This window comes from Ovis aries, chromosome 18, assembly GCF_016772045.2.
Source record: "Ovis aries strain OAR_USU_Benz2616 breed Rambouillet chromosome 18, ARS-UI_Ramb_v3.0, whole genome shotgun sequence".
Lineage (NCBI taxonomy): Eukaryota > Metazoa > Chordata > Mammalia > Artiodactyla > Bovidae > Ovis > Ovis aries.
The window spans coordinates 28,001,408-28,014,905 of NC_056071.1; the positions used below are offsets into that span (position 1 = coordinate 28,001,408).

The 13,498-nt window shown below is 47.2% G+C and overlaps 1 protein-coding gene across 2 annotated transcripts in view; it reads left to right on the top strand.

The window, feature by feature from the left end:
- Positions 1 to 13,498, top strand: part of OTUD7A (OTU deubiquitinase 7A) — a 388,394-nt gene that overhangs the window by 325,577 nt on the left and 49,319 nt on the right. For both annotated transcript variants that reach the window (XM_060401687.1, XM_042235175.2), the window contains exons 7-9: positions 5,725 to 5,826; positions 9,398 to 9,525; positions 10,251 to 10,363. In XM_060401687.1, coding sequence (XP_060257670.1) covers positions 5,725 to 5,826; positions 9,398 to 9,525; positions 10,251 to 10,363 — 343 coding nt within the window. The remainder of the gene's footprint in view (positions 1 to 5,724; positions 5,827 to 9,397; positions 9,526 to 10,250; positions 10,364 to 13,498) is intronic.

Sequence of the window (13,498 nt, forward strand, 5' to 3'; positions counted from 1 at the left end):
CACTGGTTTGGACCCAGGGGCCCTGCACACAGAATTCCACGAGCTTCCTCCGCACTGTGAGCATACCCAAGTCCTGTCAGTTGAGCTCAGAGGCCACTTGCCCTGTGTCTGGGTAGGACGGTAACTTTGGCACCTTTCTCCAACAGAACCATAAAAGTGTGAGCACCTCTCCTCCATAAGGTGCCCCAGCTCACTTGGACAAGTGCATGTGACCTGTGGTCCCCTCTCTGGGGCAGAGAGACCAGGCCTCATCCCTATTACCTTTCATGAAAGCAGCTGATGTTGGGGAAGAAAGGCAGGAAGGGGCCAGCAGGTGCAGAGAGAGAGAGCCAGGTGCAGTTACTTTCATATCTGAGTTCTTTTGCAGTTAGGTCAAATGAATTTCCCATGATCTGGTCCACCAGAAACCCTATATCAATTTTGGGGGCTCCTTGGAATCAGACAGGAGGGGAGTGAGCATCAGCCCCATTCAGCCCTACTCTTACTGCTTCACCTCTAAACAACTGTTAATAGATAAGATAGTCGGGCCCTTACTCACTGGCCCTTTGCCCATCACCTAGGTAAGAGAGTTGCCCACAGAATCCTGGGACATCTTTTTCTACCTCCTGACCTAGCCTCCTGACCCCATGTCCTGTCTCCTTGAGAAAGCCCAGTCTCTGTTGGAATCCTGTTTCCACCTTTAAAAACTGTTCAGAACTGTGAAGATCCTACTCTGCAAGCTGGTTAGTCAGCCCAACATAGGTTCATGAATGCTGGCAGAAGATACGAGATTTCTGGGTCAGAGACGGAAGACAGTACATCAGGCAGCATGAACTCCATGTTTATGTCAATTTCCCTTGCCCTCCAACCCCCGTAAGTGATGCAGAAGCAGGGATGGGAGATGCTGTGCACATAGTGGATTTGTGTCACTGTTCAGAACCCCAACCCCCAACATGGTCAAGTCAGTTGAAAATATGACTACTAAATATGTTATGGGCTTCCCTGGTGGCTCAGATGGTAAAGAATCTGCCTGCAGTGCGGGAGACCAGGGTTGGATCCCTGGGTCAGGAGGATTCCCCTGGAGAAGGGAATGGCTACCCACTCTTATATTCTTGCCTGGATAACTTCATGGACAGAGGAGCCTAGTGGGTTGCAGTTCATGTAGTTGCAAAGAGTCAGACACAGTTGATAAACTAACACACACACACAAATGTGTTATACACCTAAGATTTATCCTAAAATACATGTAAAGCAAAAATTGACAGACTCAAAAGAGAAACATCTAAAATCAAAATTGGAAATTTTACTAGAATTCTCTTGATAAATGATAGAATAAATATTCAAAAAAAAAAACAGTAGGGATTAGATGAAGATAAATAAAGAACTTAACCCAGTTTACATACATACCACATGGTTCCTACCAATTGCAGAATAAATATATATTCTTTTCAAGTAAGAAATTTTCCAAATTGACCACATGGTGGGCCATAAAGATTGTATCAATAAATTTCAAAGAATTTGAAATCATTCAGACATAATAAATATCTGATCTTACCATACAATGAAGTATCCCTCTTTATCTTATGCCTTAATAATGTTTACTTCATCTAGTATCAAAGTTTACCAGCTTTACTTTTGCTTGTTTTTTGAATGATATATCTTTTTCAGCCTACTTACTGTCAAATTTCTGTATCATCATATTTATAGTTTCTTTTATAAACATCCTTTAGTTGGTTTTGAAAGCAGGCTGATAGTGTATTTTTGTATAGTGTCTTTTAATTGAAATCGGGCTTCCCTGGTGGCCCAGTGATAAAGAATCCACCTGCCATTGCAGGAGACACAGGTTCGATCCCTGGGTCGGGAAGGTCCCCTGGAGAAGGAAATGGCAACCCAGTCCCATATTCTTGCCTGGGAAATCCCTTGGAGAGAGGAGCTACAGTCCATAGAGTCTCAGAAAGTCAGACATAACTTAGGGACTAAACAGCAGCAACAACAACAAATTAAATTGGAATACTTAGTCCAATCACTTTTAATATAAATGCTCTTCTGGTTTAAATCTGTTATCTTGGTGTTTGTTTTTTATTGTCATATTTCTTTCTTTTCTCTCGTACTATTTTGAAGTATTTAAGGATATTTACATTTTGTTTTCCCCTCTAATATCTTGTTAGTTATACATTTCTTATCATTCTTTTTGTGGTTACCCTGTAGTTCAGGACATGCATTTTTTAGCTATTAGAATTTATCTTAAGTTAGCACTTCTACCTCTTTCTGCTGTCATGTGTTTTTAGTTCTACATATAATTTAACCAAAAAAAAAACAACCCATTACTAGTATTGCTTTGAACAGCCAATATTTACCAATATATGCAGTGCCCCCTTTTATTTTTATGGATACCCTCCTTCCATCAAAGTCATTTTCCTTCTCTCTGGAGATCTGTCTTTAGTATTCCTTACTGTAGATCTGATGGTGATAAATTGTTTCTTTCTGTTTATCTGAGGTATAGAATTCTAAGTTGTTAATAATTGCCTTTCTTCAAAACACCTTGCGTAGATTATGAAATTGCATTTAATCTATGCATCAATTTAGAGAGAATTCACATCTTTACTGTGTTGCGAGTCTTCCAATTTGTGAATATAGTATGTATCTCCAATTGTTTGGGCTTCCCTGGTGGCTCAGAGGTTAAAGTGCCTGCCTGCAATGCGGGATACCTGGGTTTGATCCCTGGGTCGGGAGGATCCCCTGGAGAAGGAAATGACAACCCACTCCCGTATTCTTGCCTGGAGAATCCCATGGACGGAGGAGCCTGGTGGGCTATAGTCCACGGGATCACAAAGAGTCAGACACGACTGAGCGACTTCACTTTCACTTTTCTTTCCAATTATTTAGATCTTTCTTGATTTCTTTTATCAGCATTTTCTAGTTTTTAGCATACAACTACTGAAGATACATGTTTCCTCACTTCTTGAATTCATACATTTATAGATTTTGTTTGTTTGTTTTTTGCTTGTTTGTCTTACAAAATTGGGGGAGTTTTCAGTAATTATTTCTTTGGATACTTTCTTCAGCTTTACCCTATTTCTTCTTTCCTATGGGACTCTGTACACATGATCTTTTTTAGTTTATTTTCTATTATTCAGATTCTTTAATTTCTATGTTATACCTGGTGATTCACAGATTCTTTCTTCTCTTCATTCTGCTGTTAAACACATCCATTGAGGTTTTTTCATCAGCTGTTGCATTACTTTAGTTCAAAAACCCTCATTTGGTTTTTCTTTGTATCTTCTTTTTTATTGTTGTTGAGCCTTTTTTTTTGACTGACACTTTTCTATTTTTTTCCATTTGTTTCGAGCCTGTTTATAATTGTTTGTTGAAGCATTTTCATGATGCCTGCTTTAAAATCTTTCAGATAATTCTAACATCTGTATCATCTGTGTTGGTGTTGGTTAGTTGTCTTTCCCCTTTCCATTTGAGGTCTTCCTGATTCTTGGTGCAAATAGCTTTCAATGAAAAATTTTATATTTGGAGTATTAAGTTGTAAGACTCTGAATCTTATTTAAATCTTATGTGTTAGCAGACTTTCTCTGACACCATTCCATTAGGTGCAGTGCACCACTGATTGATAATCACCAGATAGTGGACATACAGGTTTTTTATCTCATTGGGGTATGATTGCTTTACAATCTTGTGTTGGTTTCTGCTATACAGCAATACAAATCAGCCATATATATATATTATATCTCCCTTCCCTCTGAAGCTTAGCACCCACACCCTCATCTTACGCCTCTACGTTGTCACAGAACATCAGGCTGGGCTCCCTATGTTATGTAGTAGCCTCCCACTAGCTAGCTATTTTACACATGGTAGTGTTCATCAGTCCCATTTTTCTAGAGTTCATATATGTGCATTAATATGCGATATTTGTGTTGCATGTACAGGTTTTCCAAGCTGCGTCTGCTGACACCGAATGTGGGGTGAACTTCTTGGTACTGCTGGATGGTGGTGGGGGACCTTATCACCATCTGACGGGGGTGAAAGTCCAGGCTCCCCATGTGTTCTCAATTGGGGTGGGGGTGGTGGGGGTGGACTCCTCATTAGCATCCAGCAGGGCTGAAGTCCTGACTCCACACCACCTGGCAGTGGGGGAGCGGTGGAGAGTGACTCATTGCAGCCTGGCGAGGATGAGGTCTCTGCTCCCCACGCTGCTGGTTGAGTGGTAGGAGGGCTACAGTTCGTTCTGCAGATACAGCCGGAATAGAGTGGCTTTTTCTAAGCTGTGGTTGTCTGGCTCAACTGACCCTCTCCTGCTATTCTGTCTAGAGAAAGCATGATTTGATTTACATTATTTCCAGACTGTCACCTTCTCTAGCATCTAATCTGGGGTTTGTGAGCCAAAGAGGAAGCCAGGGCACTTACCACCAGGTTGAGCTCAGGTCTCGAGTTTCTTAACCAGTCTGCCTTCGCTCCACCTTTCAGTCTGCCCATGCTGCTTTATACATACTGTCCAGGGGTTTTAGTTGTACTTAGAAACAGTAGGGGGAGAAGATGTCTACTCTCTTTTCCTGGATGCAAAAGTCTCCAGTTGTGCTAATGAAATTTAACGTGACTCTACCAAAATACCTACAATGGCTTTTATGTATAAAATTAAATGTAATCAGAGAGAAAAAGACAAATATCACATGATATCACTGATATGTGGAATCAAAAAAAAAATGATTGTGAGTGAGTGAAATCTCTTAGTCATGTCTGACTCTGCAACCCCATGGACTGTAGCCTACCAGGCTCCTCTGTCCATGGGATTTTCCAGGCAAGAACACTGGAGTGGGTTGCCATTTCCTTCTCCAAAAAAAATATACAAAGAACTTATTTACAAAACAGAAATAGGCCTACAGACACAGAAAAAACAAATTTATAGTTACCAAAGGGGAAAGAGGGGGATAAATTAGGAGTTTGGGAATAACAAATACATATTACTATGTGTAAAATAGATAAACAATAAAGACCCACTATATAACACAGGAAAATATATTCAATATCTTGTGATAACCTATAATGGAAAATAATCTGAAAAACAATAGGTATATGTATGTATGTATAACTGAACCACCTTGCTGTATACTGGGAGCACTGTGCATCAACTATACATCAATTTAAAAAATTAAATTTAAACCATACTCTCAAATATACGTATGCATCAACAAAGAATGACTTTTTTTAAATAACTTTTGGGAAGAGAAATTGTGTTCAAGGAAATTACACAGAAATTTTATATTTTGTGTAAAATATGTTCCCAGATTCAAGGAGAGAAGGCTTTAATCCTGAGTTTCTTGCTAACTGATGGAAGGATTTGGCTATTTCTTATCTTAAAAGAAAAAATACCTATATTTTGTCTGAGCATAAGTAGCCATCATGCTGGTGGCTCAATGGTAAAGAATCCACCTGCCTGTGCAGGAGCTGCAATAGACTCAGGTTCGATCCCTGAGTCAGGAAGGTCATCTGAAGGAGGAAATGGCAACCCACTCCAGTATTCTCCCCTGGAAAATCCCATGGACAGAGAAGCCAACAGGCTACAGTCCATGGGGCTGCAAAATTGAACACAACTGAGCACCTGAGCACACACAGTCATAGCCCTGCACCTTACCACTGAAGTTCTCTAGAACCCTCTAGAAAATCACCCGCTGATATTAAAGCTTACTTAGCAAACATCCGTGTTTGTCCTGGGATTCTAAACATGAGCTTCTGTTCCAGGTCGCCTGAACTGGTGGTCCACCGTGTGCACGAGCTGTAAACGGCTTCTTCCTTTGGCCACGACAGGGGACGGGAACTGCCTTTTACATGCTGCCTCACTGGGTAAGCCCTGCAGTGTAGACAGAGGGTGGCAGTGCCCAGCCCTTCTCTGTTCATCGTTAGAGAACAATCTTACACTAAGTAGAGCCACGTGCATCACTGTCAACTGAAAAGATCCCCAAGGGATGGAGCCAACAACCCCCACCCTTCTTGTCAAGCAGCTGGCAGGCTTGGTGGAGGCATAGAGCGCACAAGAGAAAAGATCTGTCCTGACAGAGGAGGCCTGAGCAGACCTGCATGGATGGGCAGTAGACATCGGGGTCTAGAGCAATCAAAGAGGACTTGCTGGAGGAGCTGAGATTTTCCTGAGGCTTGAAGAACTTGAAAGAATATAAATAGGACCTTCCAGGCAGGGAGAACACATGGATAAAGTGGAAAGTCAGGAATTAACAGCTTGTTTGGTATCAGGGCTGAGCCCTGTTGAGCTTGGGCAGAAAGTCTGGGGGGCAGTGCATGAGGCTGGGTAGATCTGGAGCCACCACACTGACTGAGGCTGATGGACTTAGCCTGACAAAAAGAGAGACAAGGGTGAGTAACACAGGGATCAGCACAGTCAGAATATGCTGCAGAAAAGTCAGCAAACTCTTCCAACAGAGATGGGAGCTTCCTGGTTGCAAAAAATGACACCAGCAAATGCACGGGTGTGGGTGGCAATGTTTGGGTGGCAGAAGGTCACAGCACACTTTCTGGAAGGTCATGTAGCCCCTCTGGACTACATGCGGGACTGGATTTGTGCCAAGGACCCCAGCATCAGAGCTGGTGGTGCCCTATTCCTCCTGCAGTCTGAGGACCCTCTCCAGGGATGGGCCCCTCCAACAAGAATATGGTCCTTGTTGGTCAAACTCACCTCCCCAGGTAAACATGACCTTAACTCAATGCTGTGACCCAGAGCAATGATGCCCCAGACCTCACTTCAGACCTGTAGTAAGAGGTCTGTTCTGTAAGAAGTGGGCTGAGCTGAGCCCAAAAAGTTTTCAGAGAAATGGAGGGCGTCTGGGACGGGCCCTGAGATACCCAGAGGAGGATGGAGCCCAAGTGCAAAGGAAAACATCCGTGTTCCTTAGGCTTGACAAAGGGTGATAGGGAAAACAAGAGCACCCACCCACCTGCCCCATTTCTGTCTCAGTATTAACTCATTCCTGTCTGTTGACTCCCATTCAGCATAGTAAAATAACAGTCAGCAATTCCACTGCCCAGCGATGTCTGCTTTTAATATTCTGGTATATTGTCTTTCACACTTTTGTTTATACTTCCAGTGAAATTAGGATCTCACGGTGTTCACAGTTTGGAATCCAATATTTTCCCCTTAAAATTGTAAATTGAATTTTTCACGCTATTCTTCAAAAACATGTTTCCAAGTTGTGTCTTATTCCATCATAAAATATTCAGTATCCCTCTCTCATAGAACTTATTTCACCTTATTCTGTATCAAACCTAGAGAAAAATTACAAAAGAAGACATCTCTTTGCAAAGTCTCAGGCACTGGAATGCCTTTGTCCTTCTAACACTCAGTGTACACAGGCACTGCCCCCGTCATGACCACAGGTGGACAAGGCCACAAGCCGGATGGTCACACGCTGCCGTGGTCCTGACTGATGGCAGGTATTTCTCACAGTTCTGCCTGGGAGGAGAAAACCTCCTGCAGGTGGCCCTTGCTCTAGCTGTAAGAGAGGCTGGGCCGAGACTGAACCTGGGACTCAAGGCCAGTTGATTCTTTTCTCCCAGTACTTTGTTTCCCCTTGGTACTCAAATTGCTAAACTATGTACAAGCAAGTCTGCTCAAAGTGGCCATTCTGCACTCAGCAGCAGTGCTTACTGGCCCTGCTGACCAGCCCTGGCATTGGCCTAGGGTGTGGGGCACACATAGAAATGACAGTAATCTGGGGTCAGGCTTATGGGCAAACGTGTGGGATAAGGAGATTCTGCACAAGAGACCCAGACAAGGAGCCATGACAAGTAGACAGGACCCAGGACTTGCCCTGCTTGGGAGGAGGCTGCAGGCAGGTTGGAGGGATGAGAAAGCTCAGCTGGGCCTGTTCATAAAAGGAGCATTGATGGCCATCTTCCTCCGTCTGTAGAAAAAGACTGTAGAAAAAAGACGACCGGAAAGCCCACAGCAACCCCCTGTTATCACATCTTTGCGCAAAAAGATGCACGGCCAGACTGAGCCTTTGACCATCAGTCAGTGTGGGTCACTGCTCTCTGAAAGCTCTCCAGAGTGTCCCAGCTCACTTCAAAGCCCACCTTTCCACTCTCCACCTCGCCCCTTCCATCCCAACTGCAGGCACCTTCCCCTCCCTAGTACGCCACGTGGGCCCCCACGGGGTTGGCCCTGGCCTTTTCCTCCACCTGGGATGGTAACTCAACCCTGTCCCTAACCACTCATGTCTTTGCCCCAATGTCTCCACTCACACTGTGACCAAACCACCCAGCACTCTGTCCTGTTAGCCTGCTTCATCTCCCCTTACATTGCCACTGCCTGCAACATAGTGTGTTACATGGTAATTCGATGGCTGCCTCTCCTCCCTTCCCCTCAGTGTGGACTCCATGAGATTTTAGGAATTCAGTCTGTCCTAGTTGCTGCTGTGGGTATTCCCATCACTGAGAATGGTGCCTCACCCTTACCGTGAAATAAGTATGGAATTAACTGGAATTAATAGTATTCAGTTAAACAGATGAACAAATGAGTGAATAAATTTCCCTAGTCTCTCCCTGTAGCCAGAGCTGCATCTCTCATGGCACTTCTTCCAGTGATTGGGTTTCTTGACCACTTCTGAGCTTCCCCAAGGATGTACTCAGAGATGCTGGGTTGTTCTTATGACCCCTGGCCCAGGTGGGGCACTTCCCTCAGAAGCAGGTGCTCTCCCGGGGCCCAGATGTGTGCAGAGATGCATCGGGGCTACAGATATTAGATGCAGCACACCCTCGATGAAACTGGGGTCTGACTGCCATCCTGGCTTGGGGCCCTGCGTGAGGACACATCATCCACTGTCCCCACAGGCACTCTCCCACTCCAACACAAGGTCAGACCACAAATATTACATCCCTCAGAACAAACCTTGAGAGGCTGAGGGCAGCCTGCAAAGGGCCCCCGAGACTCAGCGAAATGGCTGTTGCTTTAAGAAGGGGCTGTGCTCCTTCATTCCGTGCCTGCATCTGCAGGAAACATCAGGAGGGAGGGCAGAGGGGAGCTGCTTGCTAATCGTGAGAACTGAGTATCTCGCTACTGCATTGTCTGCTCACACAGCTGTGGGGCCCAGGACTGGTAGGTGGTGATGGTCTCAGCTCCTCCTGTTTTGCCCCTTCCTCACATATTTTCTTATGGCTCAGATGATAAAGAACCTACCTGCAGTGCAGGGGATCTGAGTTCGATCCTGGGGTCAGGAAGATCCCCTGGAGAAGGGAATGGCTATGCACTCCAGTTTTCTTACCTGGAGAATTCCATGGACAGAGGAGCCTGGGGGGTTACAGTCCATGGCGTCGCAGAGTCTGACATGACTGAGCAGCTACCACGTTCACTTTGCTTTCACATCTTTCCTCTCTTCTCTGCTCCTCACGGGCCTCCTGGCTGCAGGAATGTGGGGGTTTCACGACCGGGACCTGGTTTTGCGGAAAGCTCTCTACACCATGATGAGGACAGGGGCCGAGAGGGAGGCCCTGAAGCGAAGGTGGAGGTGGCAGCAGACACAGCAGAACAAGGAGGTGGGTACCTGTCAGCATGGCAGAGCCGGGATCATGCCAGGGCACAGCCAAGGCCAAGATGGGGTCCTTTTTGGGGCCCCAATATCAAGTCTGTCTTATGAGATGAGGCAGCAATGGCTCCATCCCCTACTCAAACACACTAAAGAGGAACCCGTTCCAGCAGTCAGCCCCTGCCCACAGTGACCAGACATCCACTCGCCTCACCTCTCCTGGTGTAATTATGAAAACCACCTACCCTCACTCACAAGGCTGTCCCAGCCTGAATGGTGAGTTAGAGTCACCTGTGAGGTCACTGCTGGTGCAGCCTCTGATTGGCCCTGGCATGGCCGCAGGGTGTGTGCTCAGTCCAAAGAGAATGTTTATCCCAGAACCTTAGTGAGCACTGGCCCTTTGCTGGCATGGAAGCCCTTAAAGATGGGTCTGCCTAGGTCCCTGCACACAGGTCAGTGGTCAGCACCCAGCCCAGTATGTGTGCAGGTTTCATTTGGTCGCTCTAGCCCCTGAGAGTGACCACTGTTGCTGAGTGCACTTCTGACAGCATAAAGGTTGGAGATTGGGGGTTCTGAACAAATTCTGTCCAGAGCAAATGCTGTTAGTCCTTGGCCAGTAACAGGTACTCACCGCAGGCTGACCAAGCCAGGAAGTCGGGCTCTCAGCCAGACTGATGTGGGTGCAGGGGTGAAGAGGTGGACGCCACCTCCTAACCCCACCCCGCTTTGTGCCAGTCAGGGCTGGTGTACACGGAGGAGGAGTGGGAGCGGGAATGGACGGAGCTGCTGAAGCTGGCCTCCAGCGAGCCACGCACACACTTCAGCAAGAATGGCGGCTCGGGCGGGGGGTAAGTGCTGCCCCAGCCCTCCCCCTGATGGCATGGGGAGTGATGTGGGACCCCCAAGCTGGGGATGACACAAGGAGGACTCCTGCCTTCAGATCTTAGATTCTACCAAGGATGCAGGGCAGGTGGGGGGGGGATGACAGGACCCTGCCGGATGTTTGGAAGAAAGTGTACGCAGTCACCATGTGCATCTCATGAGCTCAAGCATGGCCCCTGCACTGCAGAGAGGGACTCACTGTCCAGCCAGCCTGGGGGGGGCCCAAGCTGCCCACGCACTCACCAGGCTCTGAAGCTTCAGGCTGCTGCTGGAATCCTAACCCCTGGGCCACCAGGCAACGGTGGTGGTCTTTTTAAGTAACCTCCATGAAACTTGGGCCAGCAGGGTTCCGGAGCAGGTAAGCCTCATGCTGGAGCTTGGCCCCTGGTGAGGTACACGTCCAGCACCACTCCTTCCCAGACCCTGGCCCTCCGGCCCCAGGACAGATGGGAACAGACCCTGCACTGCTGCTCCCAGCATGGACACTGGCCTGGCAGTTTTTCCCAGAAAGAACCAGGTTAAACATCTGAAGAGGTTGGAAGGGAGCAAGGGTCAGACTCAAGAATGCACTTGACCAACCTCCTGCCTTCTTCCCGCAAGACTCGCAGTAGCCAATCCCAAGGCTCACTGGCGGAGCCCCAGCAGGAGTCCCTGGAGGCAGGGAGGCATGTCCACGACTCGCTCAGAGAGAAGGGTGGAGACCAGGTTGGGGTCCAGTCAGGGCGAACCACCAGCCAGAGAGCCATCATGGATAGGCTGTTTAGAACCGGTGACCACAGGGAGGACGCTCTTCAAGACCCCAGGAAGGCAAGACCAGCATGAGCTCTCGGCTGCATTCAGATGCGTGAGAAAGCCTGAATGGCAACTGTACCAGTAGTTGCAGATGCGGTGAGAACTGTGAAAGCCGAGGCCAGGCAGAGGCGGGGGCTTCCACGCAGGCGCACTCAGAGCTACAGGACCCATTCTTTCCCATGCTCCTACTCGCAGATCACAACATGCCTGTTTCTTGTGGCTAAAGCAAGAGAAATCAGACATTCTGTGCTACTTACTGCACCTCCAGAGACTTGTGAAGTGCTACCTCCAAAAGGGCTGCTGCTGGAGTTTGCAGTCCCCTCCAGCAAAGGTGAACTCAGCTTGCCCATCACCAGAGCTGCTAGTGGGGCCATGGGTAAGAGGGCTGGTCCCCAGAAGGAAAAGGAAGACATGGAAGAGAGAGGAAAATAACTCCACCCCAAGTCGTGCAGGTCTGAATGGAAACGAGTGTCGGAGTGAAGTTGCCCATCACCACCTGACAGGTGCAGCCCCAACCCCCGCTACGGACACTCTGGGGGAAGAGGGTGTGTGTGCAATGGGAGGAATCCATTACTTGAAAAACAACTGGTAAAAGCTATAAAAGCAGTTAGTGACGACCTCTGGGTGCTTCATCTGGTTCAATGGCAACTGAGAACTAAGAAAGGGGTCTTCCTGGTAGATCCCAACCAGACACCCAGACTCAAATGTCATGCGTTAAGAGTCCCAGACTGGGGTGCATGATCTTGGGCATGTCTCCCAAGCTCCTGGAGCATCTTTGTTGTTCAGGTGTAAAGTGCATTTGGTAGTAAGGCCCCTGCTGGGCTGGATCGGTTTTCCGTGGTGGTGGAGTACACCACACCAAAACTGGGTGGCTTAACACAGAGACACTGGATTTGTCCCTGTTCTGCAGTCAGCGTTCTGCTCTGGAATTTTCTGGAGCCTCTCCTGGGGCTGCAGCATCTGGCAGTCAGTCTGGGTGGTACAGGACCATCCAGGATGGCCTGATTCACAACTCTGGCTCTTGTTGAGCCTCCGTCTAGATTTCATCTTTGAGAAGGCTCAGGACCCTTACAGTACGGATGAGGGCAATAAGACGGGGCAGCCTACATAGTGGAGGTTCAGCTCAAGCCTCTACTTGCATCACATTTACTAATGTCCCGTGGAAACTTTGGCCAAAGCAAGTCCCATGGCTGAGCCAGCCTCTGGGCAGATAGACTCCATCCTTAATAAAAGGAGGGGCAAAGTCCCATTCAGTTCAGTCGCTCAGTCGTGTCCGACTCTTTGTGACCCCATGAACTGCAGCACGCCAGGCTGCCCTGTCCATCACCAACTCCCAGAGTCCACCCAGACCCATGTCCATTGTGTCGGTGATGCCATCCAACCATCTCATCCTCTGCCATCCCCTTCTCCTTCTGCCCTCAATCTTTCCCAGCATCACGGTCTTTTCAAATGAGTCAGCTCTTCACATCAGGTGGCCAAAGTATTGGAGTTTCAGTTTCAACATCAGTCACTCCAAAGAACATCCAGGACTGATCTCCTTTAGGATGGACTGGTTGGATCTCCTTGCAGTCTAAGGGACTCTCAAGAGTCTTCTCCAACACCACAGTTCAGAAGTATCAATTCTTTGGCGCTCAGCTTTCTTTATAGTCCAACTCTCACATTGCAAAGGGACAAATACACAGTAAGAAGGCTCTGTGGCCATCAAAGCAGTTGGCCACATTCTCTGATTCTTTTGGCACTGGGCAGTGAAATCATGGGTTTGAAAGTGGAAAGAAGCTGTTATGGCTATAAACATAATGTTTATTAAGACATTGTCACATTCAGCCTGTGAGTTGGCATGCCTGCTGCCTGTATGGTATGTTGTAAAGGCCTATCCCAAATACCTGAAATGTATGGTTTCCCTGACTTTCCATGGTTCATCTCCCTGTCCATAGTTTAGTGGTTATGACACTCACACTGGCTCATCTGAGTGTCTGATATTTCACCTTTAGAAATTCATTCCTGTGAGTCTTGAAAACGTTGGAACCCTAGGGGCTTTCAGGAGTTTCTGACTGTAGAATAAATCCCTTCCATGAGTTTATATGTCCCATGAGTTTATATATACTCTGCACCTTGACCTCCAGAGCCTAGACCTATAGGAAGGGAACATAAAAATAGCTTATGGTGCTGGGCAATGAGGATTGAAGAAAGAAAGCCATGAACCTCTGCTGGGCACCTACCTGCCTTACATACTACCTAAGTGCCACTGCCTTACACACTTTATCTGCACTTTATAAATTAGGCATCACCCTCCTTTATATGTTGGAAAA